The 17,318-nt window shown below is 49.2% G+C and overlaps 2 protein-coding genes across 4 annotated transcripts; both read right to left on the minus strand.

The window, feature by feature from the left end:
• Window positions 1-628: 628 nt before the first annotated feature.
• Window positions 629-4,145, minus strand: HMGN2 (high mobility group nucleosomal binding domain 2). Its single transcript, XM_066982619.1, has 6 exons — window positions 3,993-4,145; window positions 3,188-3,232; window positions 2,804-2,833; window positions 2,433-2,483; window positions 1,976-2,071; window positions 629-1,525 (listed from the first exon to the last, which is right to left on the minus strand). Exons 1-6 carry the CDS (start codon window positions 4,005-4,007, stop codon window positions 1,490-1,492), a joined length of 273 nt encoding a protein of 90 aa, XP_066838720.1. The 5' UTR covers window positions 4,008-4,145; the 3' UTR covers window positions 629-1,489.
• A 650-nt stretch (window positions 4,146-4,795) lies between these two features.
• DHDDS (dehydrodolichyl diphosphate synthase subunit) lies at window positions 4,796-16,714 on the minus strand. 3 transcript variants are annotated; one of them, XM_066982616.1, is made up of 10 exons: window positions 16,593-16,714; window positions 15,202-15,280; window positions 14,161-14,277; window positions 13,559-13,701; window positions 12,572-12,688; window positions 12,286-12,387; window positions 11,543-11,657; window positions 9,772-9,879; window positions 5,980-6,048; window positions 4,796-4,928 (listed from the first exon to the last, which is right to left on the minus strand). In XM_066982616.1, exons 2-9 carry the CDS (start codon window positions 15,262-15,264, stop codon window positions 6,010-6,012), a joined length of 804 nt encoding a protein of 267 aa, XP_066838717.1. In that variant the 5' UTR covers window positions 15,265-15,280; window positions 16,593-16,714; the 3' UTR covers window positions 4,796-4,928; window positions 5,980-6,009. The 3 variants fall into 3 exon arrangements, with proteins under 3 accessions (XP_066838717.1, XP_066838716.1, XP_013055098.1); XM_066982615.1 differs by lacking the exons at window positions 4,796-4,928; window positions 5,980-6,048 and adding an exon at window positions 6,213-7,811; XM_013199644.3 differs by lacking the exons at window positions 4,796-4,928; window positions 5,980-6,048; window positions 16,593-16,714 and adding exons at window positions 6,213-7,811; window positions 15,370-16,171.
• Window positions 16,715-17,318: the final 604 nt, after the last annotated feature.

Genomic DNA, 17,318 nt, shown 5'->3' on the forward strand with positions numbered 1-17,318 from the left:
AGACACTCAAGTCCCAGGAACGGCCAAGTAGAGATGGAAGAAATATTCCATCTCATAAAGTTACTGAAAGAGACGTTTACACATTAGGGTTTTCGGTTTGGCTCTGTTCTAGGGTGTAAGTAGTGACTATAAAAATGCTGCATTTTTACTCAACAAATCTTGTTTCCTGCTTAGTCACTACACCACAGCAAAGTCTGTATTTGATTAGCAGAAGCAACAACATTCAAGCAAATCTAACACATAATCAGTTTTATGGAACTAGTTCTCGCTTCACTACAAAGAAAACCTTACCAAAATTTATTTTTTCTTTGCAGCAACTGAAAGATTGCTGTGTTCTTCCCCCTTTTGTGTAGTTACAACACTATAGCCACTGCTTTTTAAGCGATAACAAAGATAAACTATCTCAGGAGATTCACTTACATGCTCCATTTTGGGCCTCCCAGGAAGTCAGGACTTTCCAACCAACCTGCAGTGAAGTTACCTTACCCAGCTTTTAGGTACAGAAACCTTGCTTTTCCCTTGTGAATTACAAATGCATTAATTATCTGAACTCAGATACTTAAAACAAAAGTCTTTTAACCACATCAGAGATGAAATAATGGCAAAGAGAAATTAGAAAGGCATTAAGAACAGTCCAAGCCAAACCGTATCCAGCTTTATTAAAGGTACTTTTCATAAACAATCATGGTAATTTAGGCAGGACATGGGCTACAATCTGCAACATTTTACAACAACTGTCAAACTCCCCTCCCTTCATGGACTACCCAAACGTAAAAGTTGCTATAAAACTGAAGAATCTTCATTTCATACTTGTAGAGGGAAAAGTTTAGAGTGAGGGTGGACACTTTCACATTTAGCATGTTGTTTAACAACTCTTCACAAATCTACCCTGACTTTGAGAAAATTAAAACTGCAGATTTCTTAATCTGAAGATCCACAATATAAAAGAGGAAATGCAGCTCCTTTTAGAGCTATTATGTCCCAAATTAGACACCACAAGTCCGGGATCACCTGACAATGCATTTAGAGTGGCAAGTCCCAAAATGCCGTTTTTGCTGTATTTCGGAGTGATAGGCTCTAGGCAAAAAACTGAGGACACGAAAGGGAACACAGAGGGCAATACAAACTGCAGTTGGAAGTTGGCAACAGGCGTCTTGGGAGCTTCAGCGTTCACTCTGATGCACTTCACGAAACAGACGTGCAGCATTAAGGAAACCCTTCCTCCTCTATTCAGGAAGAGCCCTTCTTCCAAAAACTGGGGAGGGGGTAAACTTTTACTTTTAAAATTTAGGTTCCAAGAAATAGACTAAGTGACATTTGTCCCCACTGCCCCCCCCCTCAAAACACAACAACGAAGCGGTCTGTGTGCTAACAACATAGCTTAAAAAAAAGTAAAACAAAATTCTGCATTGTTATAAAACTTGATAAAAAATAGTATTTCAAACTGTACAGTCACCAGAAGTACACAGTTATCAAAAATTCACACATTTTACTTGGCATCACCAGCACCTTCGGCTTTCTGTGCCTAAAAGAAAAAGGGGGAACCGGTCAATACACACCACACACTTGCACCAAACAAAATTCCTCCTCCTGAGTAACAATTCTCTGAACAGAAGAAATTTATCTGGGCTGTACCACCATAACTCTTAGCAGAATGAAGTCTAACATTCAAAGCAGTGCAAAAGGCAACCGGGAGCTGCTTTATGAAGTGCTAACTTTATATGATTTTAGAACAAGGCAGAACAGTAACTTTTCATACAGCAACTTCAACTAGCAAACAGACAATGTTAACTCATTACTGACCAGGCAACACAGCCCTCTGCGTCCATGGATGTACTGTTAATGTCACAAGCGACAGGTCTAAATACTCAAGCAGTAATTCATCTTCATTAGCACAAGCCTAGACCTGCCTTTGTTTGATAGGGAAAAAATTAATTTGCTGTTGTAACTCAAGCTGCTAGACCTGCTGTTATACCTGGTCTGTTTTGGCATCTCCGTTTTCTGCAGGGTTGTTTCCCTCCTTGCCAGCATCAGCTTTCCCCTTCTTTCCCTTGGGCAACTTCTCGCTCTTCTGTCAAACACAAGATGACACACACCATTACAATTACCAACATCCAATCACTAAGCCACAGGAATCCAAAAACCAGCATGGTAAAATCAACATTGGATGTCGGCCTGAAAAGAACGCAACACACAAGTGTTCATGTATTTAAGAGATCGATAACAACTGAGAAGGGTCTTCTTGTACTTAATCACTCTTTGGTATTTTTTATTCAAGTTTTGTAAAATACAGAAGTTTTCACTGCAACTTTATAGAAGTGACGATGCAGCTAGATTTCGGGACTAGATACACTTCAAAGTTCTGTCAACAGACAAATCCAAGCCTCGTAACCTATTTTCCTCTCAATAACGGCGCTAACACAACAACTTACCTTTGGAGCTGCCTTTTTAGGTTTAGGCTCTGGCTTCGGAGGGGCGGGTTTCTGTTAAGTAAAAAAAGACTCTTGTATTATTAAAATTATTTTTAAAGAGGCATTTGTTTTTACAATTCAGCCCCAGATGGTTTATTTTTAGGAAAGCAAATTGAAACATTTGAAATCAAAGCACTTACTTGATTTGTCAGTTGCTCAGCCACTCCCATAACACTACACAATGGGGCAGTTTGTTAAGCTAATAACTTTCTTTCAGCTGAACAATGCGTCTCTCCAGAATACCTACAGTTCTCACACAGATGCAGTATTTAATACTCGAGCCTAAAGCTATTAAATGTTGTGACATCTCTGCTCAGCAAGAGAATACTCACAGCAGATAACCTCGCCGATCTCCGTTGTGGCTGTTTGAAAAGAGAAATTATTTAATTTAACGTGATGAAACGTAAACCATCCAAACACACAAAGTCTGATCCCAAAGTAATAAAATCCCAGGAGTAATTTCTAAGTTTTTAGTTCACTTTTTTCCCTTTCTCATGGAGCACGAGAATATCCTGTTTACATCACTCCTAATAATAACTAACAATAGTGAAATAGTTTTTTCATGCTTAAGCCCAGACGACGCAGCTAACACTTGGAAGGGCCGCTACGGATTAGGAGGAATCCCCGTCTCCTCAAGGATCTTTCTGACAATCGACCTGAACCTTGCCTTCCAACGCTTTACGACCCAACTTTGGCGAAAACACCCAACTTCTTACCTCATCCTTAACTTTGGCCTTATCGCCCTTGGTATCTCCTTCAGCCTAGAGCGTGAAAGAGAAGCGGAGGCAACAAGTTAACGGGGGGGCGCTCGCTCTAACCGGCTGCGGGGGGGGGGGGGGTGCTGGGCCCTGGGGGCTCTCCCCGGGATTTGGGGGGGGCTACAAGGAAGCCACAGCGGGCGGGGGGGCTCGCCTTAGGCCGGGCTGAGGCGGAAACTCGGCGCACCCCCCCCCCCTTCCCCTCCGCCCCACGGGGAGGCGGGGGCCGAGCCGCCCCCTCAGCGAGGCCCCGCTCCCCGCTCCCCCCCCCTCCCCTCACGGGTTTTGGCGGCAAAGCCGCCCGGGGGCTGCGCGAGCCGCTTCCCGCCCTTCGCGCTCCTCGCAGGGGAGGGGAAGCCTCCCCCCCCCCCCCCCTTTCCCCTCAGGCCCCCCCTTCCCGCCAAAACCAGCCGGATCGGACCGGCTGCGCGCGCTCGCGCCCCTCCCCTCCCCTCAGCCGTTAGAGCGAGCGCGCGCGCGGCCGGCAACGGTCCCGCCGCCCCGCCCCCCCCCCTTCAGCTCCCCCCCCCCCTTCCCCTCAGCGCCCGCCGGGGCCTCCGCTCGCGCGCCGCCTCGCAGCCGTTACCGCCCCGAAGGGAGGGGGGGGCGGGACTACGCGCCTCAAACTGCTCCCCCCCCCGCCCCCCCCCCCCCCTCCGGTGTGTGTGTGTGGGGGGGGGAGGAAGGGAGGGAGGCCCCCGCTGTGGGGGGGTGAGGGGGGAGGAAAGGGGGGAAGGGGTCCCGGTGCCCCGGTGCCACGTACCTTTCTCTTCGGCATGGCTCCGGGCGGCGTGTGTTGTGTGTGTGTGTGTGTGTGAGGGGAGAGCGAGCGAGACGAGCGCGCTGGGCGGCGTGAGGGGGCGGAGGGAGGAGGAGGCGGAGGAGGGGGGGGGGGGGGGGGGGAGCCGGGCTCGCTCGGGCCGGGGCGGCGGCGGTGAGGAGAGCGGGGGAGGGGGAAAGCGGGGAGAGGCCGGCGGCGCGGAGGGCAGGCGGGCAGGAAGGCGGGAGGGCGGGCGGGCGGCGGGGCTGCCTCCCGGCTCGCTCCGCTGGCTGCCGACCCCACTAATTTGAATCGGGTGTTTATAAAGTTTTATATAGAGCCGGACGCGGCCCAACCGGTTCCAGCCGGATCCCCGCCGCCCCGCCCGCCCATTGGCCCGCGCCGGTCACGTGGGCTGTGGGGATGGGGAGGGGAGGGGGGGGGGGCCGGCAGGGGAGGGAGCCGCTGAGGCGGCGCGCGCGCAACTGGGCCTCGAGCCCCCCCCCCCCCCCCCCCCCCCTTCACCCCCCCCCCCCCTTCCCTCCCCTCACGGCGCTCCGCGGCCGCCGCCTGCCCCCGCGCCCGGCCCCCGCGGGCGGGAAGGGCCCTGGGGAGGGGGCGGTGGAAAAAAATACTAATAAATAAATGAATTTAAAAGGGGGGAGGGCACAGAACTGCAGCGACGCAACAGGGTTTGCGGGGGGGGGGGGGGGGGGCGATGTGGGGAACGGGGGCTTCCCCCCCCCCCCCCGGCTCCGTGTGCAGGTGAGGGGAGCTGTTCTTCAGCACCTCCGCGGGCACCCGCGGCCGCTTCATCTTCATCCTCCTCCTCTCCCCCCCCCCCCCCCCATCCTCTTCCTTTTCTTCCTCCTCCTCCTCTTCCTCTGCCACCGCCACCCCGCTGCCGGGCTGGAAAATGGGCGTTAGCACTCTTCTTTCCTGTGAAAACAAAAAAAATCAAGGAGGGGAGAGTCGCGGCCAAAGCTGAAGGAAAGGAGAGGATAAAGCAAAAATAAACGCAAAAGCGAAAGAGCAGGAAATTTCCCCAAGAGCACTTCACACAGGTGGTAGAAGTTAGTGCCCGCTACTTGCGCTGAGGGACCCCCAGAGCTGGGCTCCCCCCAGAGCCCTTCCTCACACCTGGGCACAGGTACCAAATGTTTGCTACAAACCCAATTACAAAATATTCCCTTCACTCCTGCCCCAGCTTCACACCTTTAACTGAATCTCATCCAGAAGAGCGGCTTCACAAGTGCGCTTCCCCTTCCCCACCAGGTAAGCTCTCAGGCTTCTTCCAGACCTCAAATGCAAGGAGAGCACACTTCCCCAGCTGTGCTGATTTACCAACACCCTCACCATATAAACACGAATTAGGAAGCTGAATTCTCACTGCAAGCAGCCTGTAGCTCATTCCACAACTGTCATTTAAGGACTGACTGGAAAGCTGCGCTCCTGAAAACTCAGAGTTTGCCTTTGTAACTTACCACAACCTCTAGGGAAGCAAGGTTTACAGGGAAAGTTTGTATTTCACTAGAATAACTGATGCAGGGGGAATAAAACTCAGAGGTAACAAGCCTTTTTCCACTGCTTGATGAACTGACACCCTCTTCCCTCCCCCACAACAGCAAAGAAAGGGATTAAAACTTTCCCTGCAAACCTTTTGTAACTCCTAGCCTTCAGTTACCACACCTGCAACAGTTATACTCCGTTTTGGAAAGCCACCACTGCAGTTTGGTCACCCACAACATGAGAACAACCAAAAGCTTTTTTTTTTTTTTTAAAAAGGCAAAAATGCATCCTTGGGTAGAACCAGTCTCCCTGTATCTGCCTGGCAAAGCAGACTGGAGAGCGCTCATCTCATAGAGAGTACAAAGTATTTCCACAGAGAACTTCCCAAAACGTGCAGACAAAATAAAATAGAGCAGGAGTTGAAGTTGACAGCTCCCTTCACCTTGGCCCCCTTCATCCAAGCTACTGTTTGCTTACTTACACAAGAGGATGTACGTGCACAGAGCTCCATTCAGCCAGGCCTTGGGATACCAGCAAATTGCTCACACAACTGTAAAGAGAACACAGCCTTCAAATTTTTTTCCAGTCTAACAGGAACCAGATGAAGAGCCTGTCACAGGTTAAACGATGTACTAGACCTCGATGCCAACTTCATGACACCTACGAATATGAAGCTCTATGAAGTTTTAAGTGTTCACTTCTTTTTTTAAATAGTTTGGTATGAATATGCTTTATTCACGGTTTGACAATGTAGTTACCCTCTTCACAATCACATTCAAAATGCTGAGTTTGCAGCACTTAAGTCTTAAATTTGCATTTTCTCATTTTCACCTGGAGGTTAAAAAAAAGAATACTTTAAAAACAGCAATAGCTGATACTGCTGCACCTGCACGTGCATCAGTAACAAAAGCAAGACATTTCCTGTTATTTTGATTGTGGGGACGGAAACCAGGAAAAATTAAGAGACAGAAAGAGTCTTGGAAATTATCTAGTCCACCTCCCTGCTAATAGAGAACTGAGAAGTAACACTCCACAGCTGCTCCGGCCACTCCCATTAAAATCAGCTATATCACTTCTGCATCATTTTGGCTGGGGTCAGAGGCTGGTTTTGGCTCCTGTATTCCTGAACTAAGCCCATCCTCATTCCCCAGAAATGGATGGTGGATGTTAAGTCACAGCTGTAGAGGTCTCAGAGGAATTTGGCACACCGCATCCAACCCCTGGTTTAAGCTAACTTCTTTTCCTTTTTAAGCCATGAGGTTAATTCCCAAACAATTGTTTTTCTTTGCCTCTTTGGACCCTTCCCCCTTCTTTCCCTCAGCATAGTCAGTGTGTTCCAGCCGGGTTTGGAAGCCAGCATTTGGGTTTCCTCCCCCCCAGCACTGCTGAAAAGGGATCACAGGGCCTGATGGAGCTCTGGAGTATCCTTTTTCCTTCATGGCAAGGCTGACAACACCTTGCTTTAGCTTTTTGGAAGCCCAGAGCAGATAAATCAAAACCAGCATAATAAGGTGGGGAAAAGGCAAGATGCCCGAAGTAGGCAGTGGGAAATATCTCTGCCAGTGCTTGGCACAGGGCTCCCTTATACACCAGGAATAATCCTCTCTCTTCAAAAAGGAAATGGGATGGGACAGCAGAGGAAATCTCACTGGAGGATTTGCTACTGCAAAGTCACAGAAAGAATTCAAGCCCAGGCTGATTTAACATGACTGAAATCGGTAACCTGGGCCAATTCCCGAGGAGCCTAACAGAATGCAAGGCTCCTTTTAGTTAACTTGTCACAAAACCACCAGGCCTCTGAAGTACCAAGCAGCGGAGATACAGCAGGATGCTCTATCGTCAGGGGCAGGGAGGGAAGACAGAAGGACGGCATTACTTTCCTCAGCAGCATTCACAGAACTAGGAAGGTTCACAGTACTCTGTCCCTGCCCTCAGACAGTGCCAGTGGGGATGTAAAGTCCCGTAGCAGCCCTGCATCCCCACAGCAGAACCACACCAAGTGAATTTCTCTGGACAGCAGATATTCTCTCTAACATGATTAAAAACTGTCTTCCCAAGAACCACCCAGCACTTATGTCATGCAGACACTGTACACAATCTTTCAAAGAAGTCCGCTCTCTTGTGCTCTAGTGCCTGTAGGAAGCCCTGGATTCTCTCCTCCCGCATGGCGGTGCATTTCTGCAACAGTGTCCGTCGACGCTGAGAGTCTCCATGGGATGCAAAACCCTCCTGCTGCAGCTTCTTTGTCACATAAGCCTGATCCCTTTCCATCTGTTGTTGCTTCCTTTCCTCCATGTAGGAGTCTCTGGCCTTCTAGAGTGAAAAGCAGCAGAGCGTTAGCACTTTACCAGGCCTTTCAGCTCATCTGTGGTGCAGATGCAAGGCAGCACAGGTTATGGAAGAAACAGCCTCTGCTTGGCAATCAATCTGTAGGGTAAATGAAGAGTGGCTCTGTGTGTGCCTCCCCTACTTCAAGGCAGCCTGCTTGATCAGTTAGAGAAAATATAGGGATATCCTTCAGGACCTTCTCCCCAAGACACAAGCCTGCTCAAAGCATTAACTCACAGTTAACATAGATAAAGGTCATGACAGATTGTGGAAAAAACCCTCAGATACCTGAATCAGAGAGGAACGGTGTACACGAGCACTTTCAAACCACAGATGTGCACATAAGCTTGCCAATGTCATCACTGAATCTTTGATCCTATTCATGCAGCAGCTGAAAGGTTTTAGGGGATTCAGAACAATGATCTATGCAGCAATTCTTCGAGCTGATGATCAGGTATGGAGCTAATAGCTAATCAGCTTGAGCAAAAAAGCAAGAGTGTGCTCAACATTCCCAAACGTCTGCAACCTAATAAATTACCAGCTCTATACACAGCAGGATGGGCAGGGGAAAGGTAAAGACAGTAGCTATCCTTGCCTATCCTTCAAGTATTTGAAGTATTTTTGCAGAACATCACTTGAATTTCTTCTTACTGCAGATACCCTACCCTGCAACCCACGTCACACACAAAGAAACAAACAAAACCCACACCTGCATGCAGGTATATTAACTTTTCATTTTAAGAGAAGTCACTACGACATGACCTGACACGCACACGCTACGGGGGAGTAGTGGCCTTTCAAATGAGGAAGTAGTAATAATTACTCTAATGAGAACCTGAGCCACTCTTCACCACCCTTTCACTGTGTCCGTGTCAGCAGTCTCTGCTCTGGCACTGTAAACTTTTGTTGCGCTGGTAATGAGCGTAGAAACATCCCTAGCTAGAGAAAGCCCATTGAACTGGTAACACCCCACTGCTGTAGCTCCGTTTATTAGAAGTGAAAAGATCACCAGCTCGTTCAGAATAAGATTTCCACCCCGGGACAAAGTGAAATTCTGCCAGCACCTGCTGGCTACCACGTACCCACAGCAGGTTATAGCTGACCTACAGACTAAGGGGTGAGGAACTTGCCTGAGCAGCAGGCAAACTGGAAAATGAAGATTGCCATTAAACAGGAGGATACCTTTATCAAATGCCTCCGAACCGTATGTTTTCTGTACTTTGTCAAACCTTCCATCCAGCTGCCTATCCATATTGTAGCTGCCTCCAGCACCCTGAACGCAGCAGCACTCTCCCTAAGTAGACACAGCTGCTGTAACCCATTCTGGCTTCTCAGCAAGTCAAGCCCCTAACCCCATCTGTTTCTAACTGGCAAACATCCCCTCCACCAGTGTAAGCTGTTTCAAAAGCTCTAGCTTTGGGCTTTCAAGATTACTTATTTCAAATGCAAAAAAACCCACCTCCTTGTAATCAGCAGTTACTCTGAGTGAGAAGTCCTCCCCTACCAATTCCCCACACTTGTTCCCAAGTGAACTCAGCAGCTTTCACTGAAACCACTGATGAAGTGGCTTGAGTTAAACTCCCTGATTTTGCCCTGTAGCAAGTGAGGAGTGTTTACTTGTTCTGTCCTGCCAGAGGAGGAGTGGGGACATACTTCCAGCTGGTGGAGGGGCAATAAGCAATGGAGACAGTGGTGACTTCAGATTCTTCAGTTATTCGTGAAAGCAGAGGAGTCTGTACCCATGCTAATGTGTTGTAACAAGCCACACAGGTATAGGAGACACAACACATCTGGCAATGGCTGCTGCTACTGAAACAAAGTCTTAACTAAACACACTAGGTGAATAATTCCTGTCTCCACTCTGCACACTCTCACCTGATGTCCAGCACATTGCTGCTGTGCAGGTAACTGCGATGAGCTTTCCATCTCCCTAAGGCTCGCTTACCTGTAAAGCACTGTAGTTCATCTGGAACCGAAGGATAGCCTCACACAAGTTCCAAAAGGAATATTCTGGCCACAACACTGACTGAAACACCAGGCATGAATGGGATGTCTGCAGAAGACAAGATTACCAATGGTTTAATCAGCTAGCACGGGGAAAAAAAGTCACCAAGATACAGCTCAGTTGGTCAAGCTATGCCGATTTTCACATAAAGATTTCACCTAGCCTGTGTTACCAGATTCTACTTAAAATGAAATAAATACCAGCCAGGATAGTTTGAAATCGCACACTGTACAGCCTAATTAGTTTGTAATGCTAGGACACCAGTCACCCATTCCTGTAAAATCACCAGCAGAATACTCTCTAATGCTACATAGGTCTTTAGAGGTATTTTTAATAGCTTAAGCATCACAGATGTACAATAAAACTAAAATAGCAACATCGGACTATCAAAGGCTGTGTTAAGGGAATAACATATGAACTGAGGATCAAGACATGACATTTAAGCCATTCATCAAATGACATCTCATGATATTCCTCGCTGCCCACTCACGGCATTTAAACTGCTTAATCAATTTAAGAGTTGTGGTGTGCCACAGACATCCTAGAGCTGAAAGATGTCAGGTTTTAACTTGAAAGCTTATTTTGGCCACTAAGTCCCTCAGTGTTTCAAGTAAATGTATTCCCGTGACCATTATTACAAAATCTAACACTTAAAGAAACTCTGCATGACTCAAAATTGTAATGCTAAAGGAAAAGTCTCAGAGTCGATACTATGCAAAAACACTGTGAGGACATTTTCTTTGATACCACAGAATCACCCTGAATAGCCCAATTTCCTTCTACTATGGGGCCGTCAGGACTCACACAATCGCTACTGAAGGGAAATGTGGACCAACGCTTTGGTCTGCGAGCTGGCAAAGCAGGAGCACAAGCGCACGTTCTCCTCTGCTGCTTCTGCCAAAAACCACGGCACAGGAGAGGGGCACCACACCAGCCAGACTCCCAGAGCGTCGGCTGGCTCAGTAACGCTTCGCCACTTACATATAAGCTCAGTCTCCAATGCACCTCTGCCAGAACTACCAGCAAGAGGAGCAAGGGAAATGTTACTTTGCAGTACTGACACCCACCCATTCAGGGTAAACACGTGCCCAAGAATACGGCAGAAGGGAAGGATGCCTTGGTAGGCAATCGCAGCTGAGGCCAGACAACTTCTGCGAACTTGCCAGTTAAGCTGGAATAGGAACATTTGATGTGGTTGCTTAAAGGCAATTGTTTTTTGGCTCCAGACTGCACACGTAAAATGTAACTAAGTAAAGCAGCTCGACTCAAGGGTTCTCCCACAAAGTTTGGATTACAAACAATTCAAAATTGCCTACCACAGGAGAGAGAGAAATGGAAGCAGCTTTGAACACTGCAATTGCAAATTCATGAAGTTACTACATTTTAGCTTAGCAGCCCAGTCATGCTGATTCAACTTTGTTGTCCTTAGAACCTATCCTGAATGTGCCTTGTTTCACTACCGAAGTCAAACAAACTTCTGAAATGGTGAAAGGTTAGTCACATACATTATAAGGTTACATCTTCAGTACCTACAGCTGCTGGCGTGTGACAAATGCCACTCCAAAGGTTCTAGAAATCCTTCCTGGGATTTCCTCATCCCAGGAAACACCGACAGGGAGAGTTTAAGAGCCTTCATCATCATCACATCTGGAGTCAGAACACTCTCTGAGGCAAAGGTGGAATATTTTATGGAAAAAAACAAAAACTTTACCTGCCAGAGCAAGAAATCACTTAACCGGACCTCTCCGGAGGTTCGAATCAGGAGGTCTGGGTCAGGGGAGTTGCTGGTGTACAGACACTTATCAAGCAACGATTCAGACACATCACTGGAAGACAGATGCATCCCATTAAAATCACTTTCCTGAGCGGACGGAGGTGTCACTACTGAATCAGAATTACTAAATAATTTTATAAACTCAGGACTGCAGGTTAAAATTGGGTGGCTGGGACTGGACCACAGCCAGCTTTCAGCTTGCTGACAGACACTGCTACCTGCTTCACAGGCCATTCCAAATGCTCTTTCAGCCCCCAGAGCATCCCCCGATGCTCTTTAAAACATAAGACAGCGGTAGAAACAGACTGTGGAGGCTTCCATCTGGAGCAGAGAGCTAACTACTCCATCTTCTCTAGGATAGAGGAACAGTTCAGTGTTAGTGATTCACCCGTTGTTTGACCTCACAGCTAAATCTGCCAACTGAGCAGCCCAGCGTTGCGGCATGAAGTCTGCCTTCACACTTTAACTTAAGACACAGATCTTTTCTTCTGTATCTATCACCACGGCAATTGAAATAAAAAAAACAAACATTGCACAGTAACTTTAAGTCATTTGCTCCAGTCAGACTGGTTTAATAAGATCTATTTAAAAGCCACCTGGTTTCTGGGAGGTTATTGATAAATCACAGGAAGCAAGACAGTCTTAATCTATGAAGCGTCACACAGAAAAACCAGAGTTACCTGGGTTCAAGCAGCCCTTGCTCCACGCCCCACGCCATCTCCCTGACAGCATTACTGATTTCATGCCTTGATGTGTATGCAAAGCAGACATTTAGAAAGCACCTAAAAAGAGAAGAAAGTCATGAAAACCTAAAAGTAAAGGGCCAGCAGGTGACAATGGTGTATGTACAACAGTTCTGTGTGCTTGTAGGACAAAGAAAGAGGTATCGTGTCTGACAAGTATTCAGCCTTCAAGTAAAAGAGGAGAGCATGACGTACCAGCTACTTTGATCCATACATCACTTACTTGTTGTAGTTCCTGGTTGCCAGCACAGCTTGGGCAATCAGTTCCTGAATATCCAAGGGCAGAAGTGGCAGGTCTCCGAGGACGCGGATACACACACCGTGTTTCTTCAGGTTCTCCCTATACCCAACAACAAGAGTGAGGACTGCAACAAACAGATCAGCCCCTATTTGCCTCGCCTAACAGCCACCGAACGAAAACAGCAGGCACAGCTTTAGCAAAACTAAGAATTAGAAATAAGCATAACGACCAGATGTGTCAGGCGTTCAGAACTGGCTTAGATTTGTTCATCCCAAACCATTCCCTACAGGGAAAATGATCATCCCCCACGCGGGCACCTCAGGTACAGACATAACCACAGGGCTAGATAACAATCACAAATCAGGCATGCCTACCCGAAGTTATGAAGATCCACATGTGTAAAACTTAAAATACAACCACAGCCTCTAGGCAACTAACTAATCAAAAATACAGAAAGCAGAATTACTGAGGATCACCCACAGAACAGCACAACTATTCCTGGTCTATCACTGATGAAGAGGCCACGCTGGCTAGAAAACAGGGAAACGGCCTCTTTGAATCGTGGCATACTGTAGTGCTCAGACAGAACTCGAGAAGATCAGGACTCCCCATGCACAAATGAAGCCGTGTGCACCAGGGAGTCCTCTCCTTCCCTTCATTCCAGTTGTGCCCTTTCACTGCCCTACCAATTTGCTTCAATCAGATAAACAACCTTTCCACACAGCACTTTCCTCATCCATCGGGCATGGGGAAACAAACACCCCCGAGTTACTGTGCAACAGTGCGCTGCAACACCCCCCCCACGCTCACTCAGGTCCGTACTAGTTCCATCAACACGCGCAATGTGAACTAGTTCTCCAGCTCCAAGAAGTGACTTAACACACTACGTGCCCACACATGGGTTTCTCTTAATGATGATGATCTGCTTTTGTTCCACCCTGCAGGAAAGAGACGTGAGAGGGTTCTTACTGTTCCTCCAGCAGGCGGCTAAATTTCTGTCTTGCCAGATCCATTAGTCCATCCACCTCTTCCTTGGAGCGTTTGAAGTTCTCGATACTAAAGGCGTAAACAGTCACCTCCCGAATACCCAGGTTTAAACACCACCGCAGCGTCTGCAAGGAGACGAAATATAATTAAAAACACGAGCCAGCTAAACAGACAATCAGACAGCTCAGCAAGACCCATATCCTCAGCTGCTAGAACCTTCCTGTCATTTCCCACTGCGCTAAGACTGGATCAGGAGAAACAACCATCAAGAGCTGACAATTCCTACCTTGCCTTTTCAAATAAATTCAATCTGCATCACAGAATTAAGCTTCAAATGTGCAACGCAGTTACTTTAATCAAGTGTAAAACAGAGGAAAAATTAGGAGATCAGAATGATTCTGCAAAACAACAGTAAGGGAGCCGAAGTCAGGCCCCCAAACGACTAACATCAGCTGCAGGCACAAGGCCTGACTCGTCAGAGAAGAGAAGGGACGGAACACGTCAGTAAAGCAGCAAACAAAGCCAGCTGATGAACACATCTCTGACTTCCAGCACAAGTCAGAGGCAGCAAACATCCTTCCCACCTGTGCCAGCTTATCAAAGCCTTGCGAGTGTCCCTGCTGCCTCTCCACGTGACACTTCTGGGCGTAACGGCGGTTGCCATCCATGATGAAGGCAACATGCTTGGGCATCGGACCTGCCTAGAAGGTAAGGACAAACAAAACAGACCAGAAAGCTGACATCTTGCATCATGGAGCGTAGCCCCACCCTTCCTGGTAGCACCCTGTATTTCTAGGGGTGCAGTGGGTTTCTCACAGCTTAAAGCCTGGGAAGATAAAGATGCTAATCACCTCTTTGGTAATCCCAGCTTAGTCTCCCTCTAAAACATCTCAGTATTGACGATTGCCTACACCTACAAGCAACTTTGCCCTCCCCATTTCTGTTTCATGACAGAGAACCGTAGCACTTAGGAGGCAGAAAAGCACTGCCACAACCGCCTCTCTGCAGGTGCAGAGGAAGGTGCTCAGAGCTTCATGCTGCTGTGGTTACAAGTATTTTTGTTTCAGACTTCAGGGGCATTTTCACAGACGCAGTTAACTTAGGAGAGGACACGTGAAGCCGTGAGACCTTCTCCCCTTTAAGACGAGTAACTCCTTTCCATTGACCTCAGTAGGCCTGCAGAGAGACCCTTTGAAAAAAGGGCAGCAGCGCTAGTTCTAAGGCTCTGCTGAGCCAGGACAGAACTTCCCTGGAACTGCTGGGTCATTATTCCAGCCAGAAGAAACCCGGCTTCATTTCTTAGATCATAACCCACCACTTCACTGCTCTCTCTCCTCCCGTGCCCTGCTTTCATCAGCGAGGGCACAAAACATGGAAGCCTGGGAGCATAAGCTCATTATTGGCAAGCACTACCTGCAGCCCTGCTCATTTGCAAGACTAAGCTTAAGTAATTTTCCATCCCCGAATGCTGCTTAGGGAAGTACATCCAGTGCCAGCATTAATATGTACCCTTGCTAGCAACGCTATCTTCCTACAGCAGATTGGTCACAGAGATAGCTCCACTTCGAACCACGGTGAGCCTGCTAATTGCTGATTACTGTAGGTAACCAAAGTTCGCTCCTTACCTTAATTATGTTGGCACAGAATCTCTCTATGATGGTCAGCTCGCCTTCTCTGATCCACGACATGTCTCACCAAGAGCTCCTTTTGTTTTTCGGGGGGAAGATGAAAATAAAATGGTTAGAGGTACAGAAGACTCCATGTGAGTCCAAAGCAACACTGCATGCAATCACCTGGGAAAAATAAGGTAGCTGTTTTGGAGACCTTTTTATCACCTGCACGAGTGCTTGGACAAGCAAACAACAGGGGAAGTGAACAGCTCAGAAACGAGCTCTGGAATTTTCCAGCTGGATGCCAACAGACTTGATGCTCTACCGGCTTGCTGCAGGAAAAATCCCTCCTGCTTCTTCTTGCAGAAATTGCTGGTGAGTTTGTATACACCCACAGTAACAAGCACTCACATCGCACCAGGCTACCACCAGGCTCAGCATGGAGCAGTGATCCCAAACTGACCTGCGGTGCTTTTCTGCTGGAAACCCTTCAAATGAAGCAGCCATCGACATCACCAACCACCCTGCTCAGTCACCACTGAGAATTTTTTCCCCTCACAAACAGAGAACTTCAGCCTCAAGAGCTCTAAAAACGTTGTGTTTTGTTTTTTTTTTTTTTTAACCACATCACCCACACATCAAACACTAATACCTGGTTTAAGCTAACAAAATACAAGACCCTGCCGAACTTCCAAATTTGCCGTCATTTCTCTGAGCTTGGAGCCCTGAGAGAGGTGGGCACAGCAGTTCTGAGGAGCGCTGCAGGGTCACAGCCCAGATCCACGCACCCGTCCCCCAGCGAGGAGCAGGAGCAGCCTCAGATCGCACCGACCACACGCTTTCTGTGCGCGCCTTCTCCACCTGTGCCCTCGGGAAGGGGCGCGCGGCCACAGATGCGGCCACAAAGCATTCAGGCGAGGACAGGCCGCACCTCGGCCTCTTTCTACAGCTCCCAGCCCTCCCTGGAGACAACCCGGGCCAAAAACACGTCCTCCTCCCCCACCGCTGCCCGCTAACAAAACCCAACCTTCTGTCACTAAAACCTCACGCGGTCACCTCTAGAAGCGCTCCCCACCGAGAAGCCGCCTGCCCACGAGCCAGGAGCACCGGGGGGACGCCGAGAGCTCACCCACACGGCCTCGGAGCTCACCCACACGGCCTCGGAGCAAGGCCGGGAGGCCCCGGGCCCACCCCCGCCGTGAGGGGAGACCCCAGCGCGGAGCGAGGCCCGGCCTCCTGAGGGGACGGCAGCGGCAAGGAGGCGGCAGGGACCCCAAGAGGCGGCTCCCCCGGGCCTGAAGGGTCTCCCCGCTCCCCCCGTCCCCCTTTTTTTCCCCCCCGTCCCCCCCTTTCCCCTCAGGCCCCCCCCCCCCCCTCGGTTACCCCCGGATCTCCCCCCGCGCTACCTCGCCCGGCAGCGCCGCCGCTGCCTCCTCAGGAGGGGGCCGCGCCCTTCCGCTTACGTCACCCGCCCGCGCCCAGGGGCGGGAAGCGCGTGCGCGGCGAGAGGGGGGCTCGCGCGCATGCGCGCGGGGCGCCGAGGGATGAAGGGGGAAGAAGGAGGGGGGAGGGGAGGCGGCCATGATGGCGGCGGCCATGAGGGGAGGGGGGCGGCCATCGGGGCAGGGTGGTCGCGGGGAGGCTTCAGGCCGGCCCTGGGGTGTGTAGGGGTCCTTGGGGCTCGGTTTTTGCCCCCAAAGCCCAGTCCCCCCCCCTCCCCCCCCAGCCCGTTTTGGGGCTGAGGTTCTCAGCCCCACAGCCCCTCCGTGAGGGAAGGAGGAACCGCACACAGCACATCACCAGCAGCCATTGCCCATGGTCTTTTATTTATTTTTTTTAAATTTTTTTTCCAGAAAAACACATTTTACATAGATGGTACAAAATTAAAAACACAAATGAAAGGAGGGGGGAAAAATCCTGCAGCGACAGGCTCTCGCTGCAGGGACTCCAGCAGGAAATCTCTTTGGAAAGCACGGCCGGGGCGAGCCGCACGCAGCCTTCCCCGTGTATTCCCTCCCTCCCACCCACTTCATAAAAATTCAAGAGTTTGACACAAACAAGCTTTGGTTGCTAGCAGTAAACATGGAGTTACATTCTTCCGTCTCCTCGTAGACAATCTTGTGACTCAAGGC

This window comes from Anser cygnoides, chromosome 24, assembly GCF_040182565.1.
Source record: "Anser cygnoides isolate HZ-2024a breed goose chromosome 24, Taihu_goose_T2T_genome, whole genome shotgun sequence".
In the NCBI taxonomy this organism is placed as follows: domain Eukaryota; kingdom Metazoa; phylum Chordata; class Aves; order Anseriformes; family Anatidae; genus Anser; species Anser cygnoides.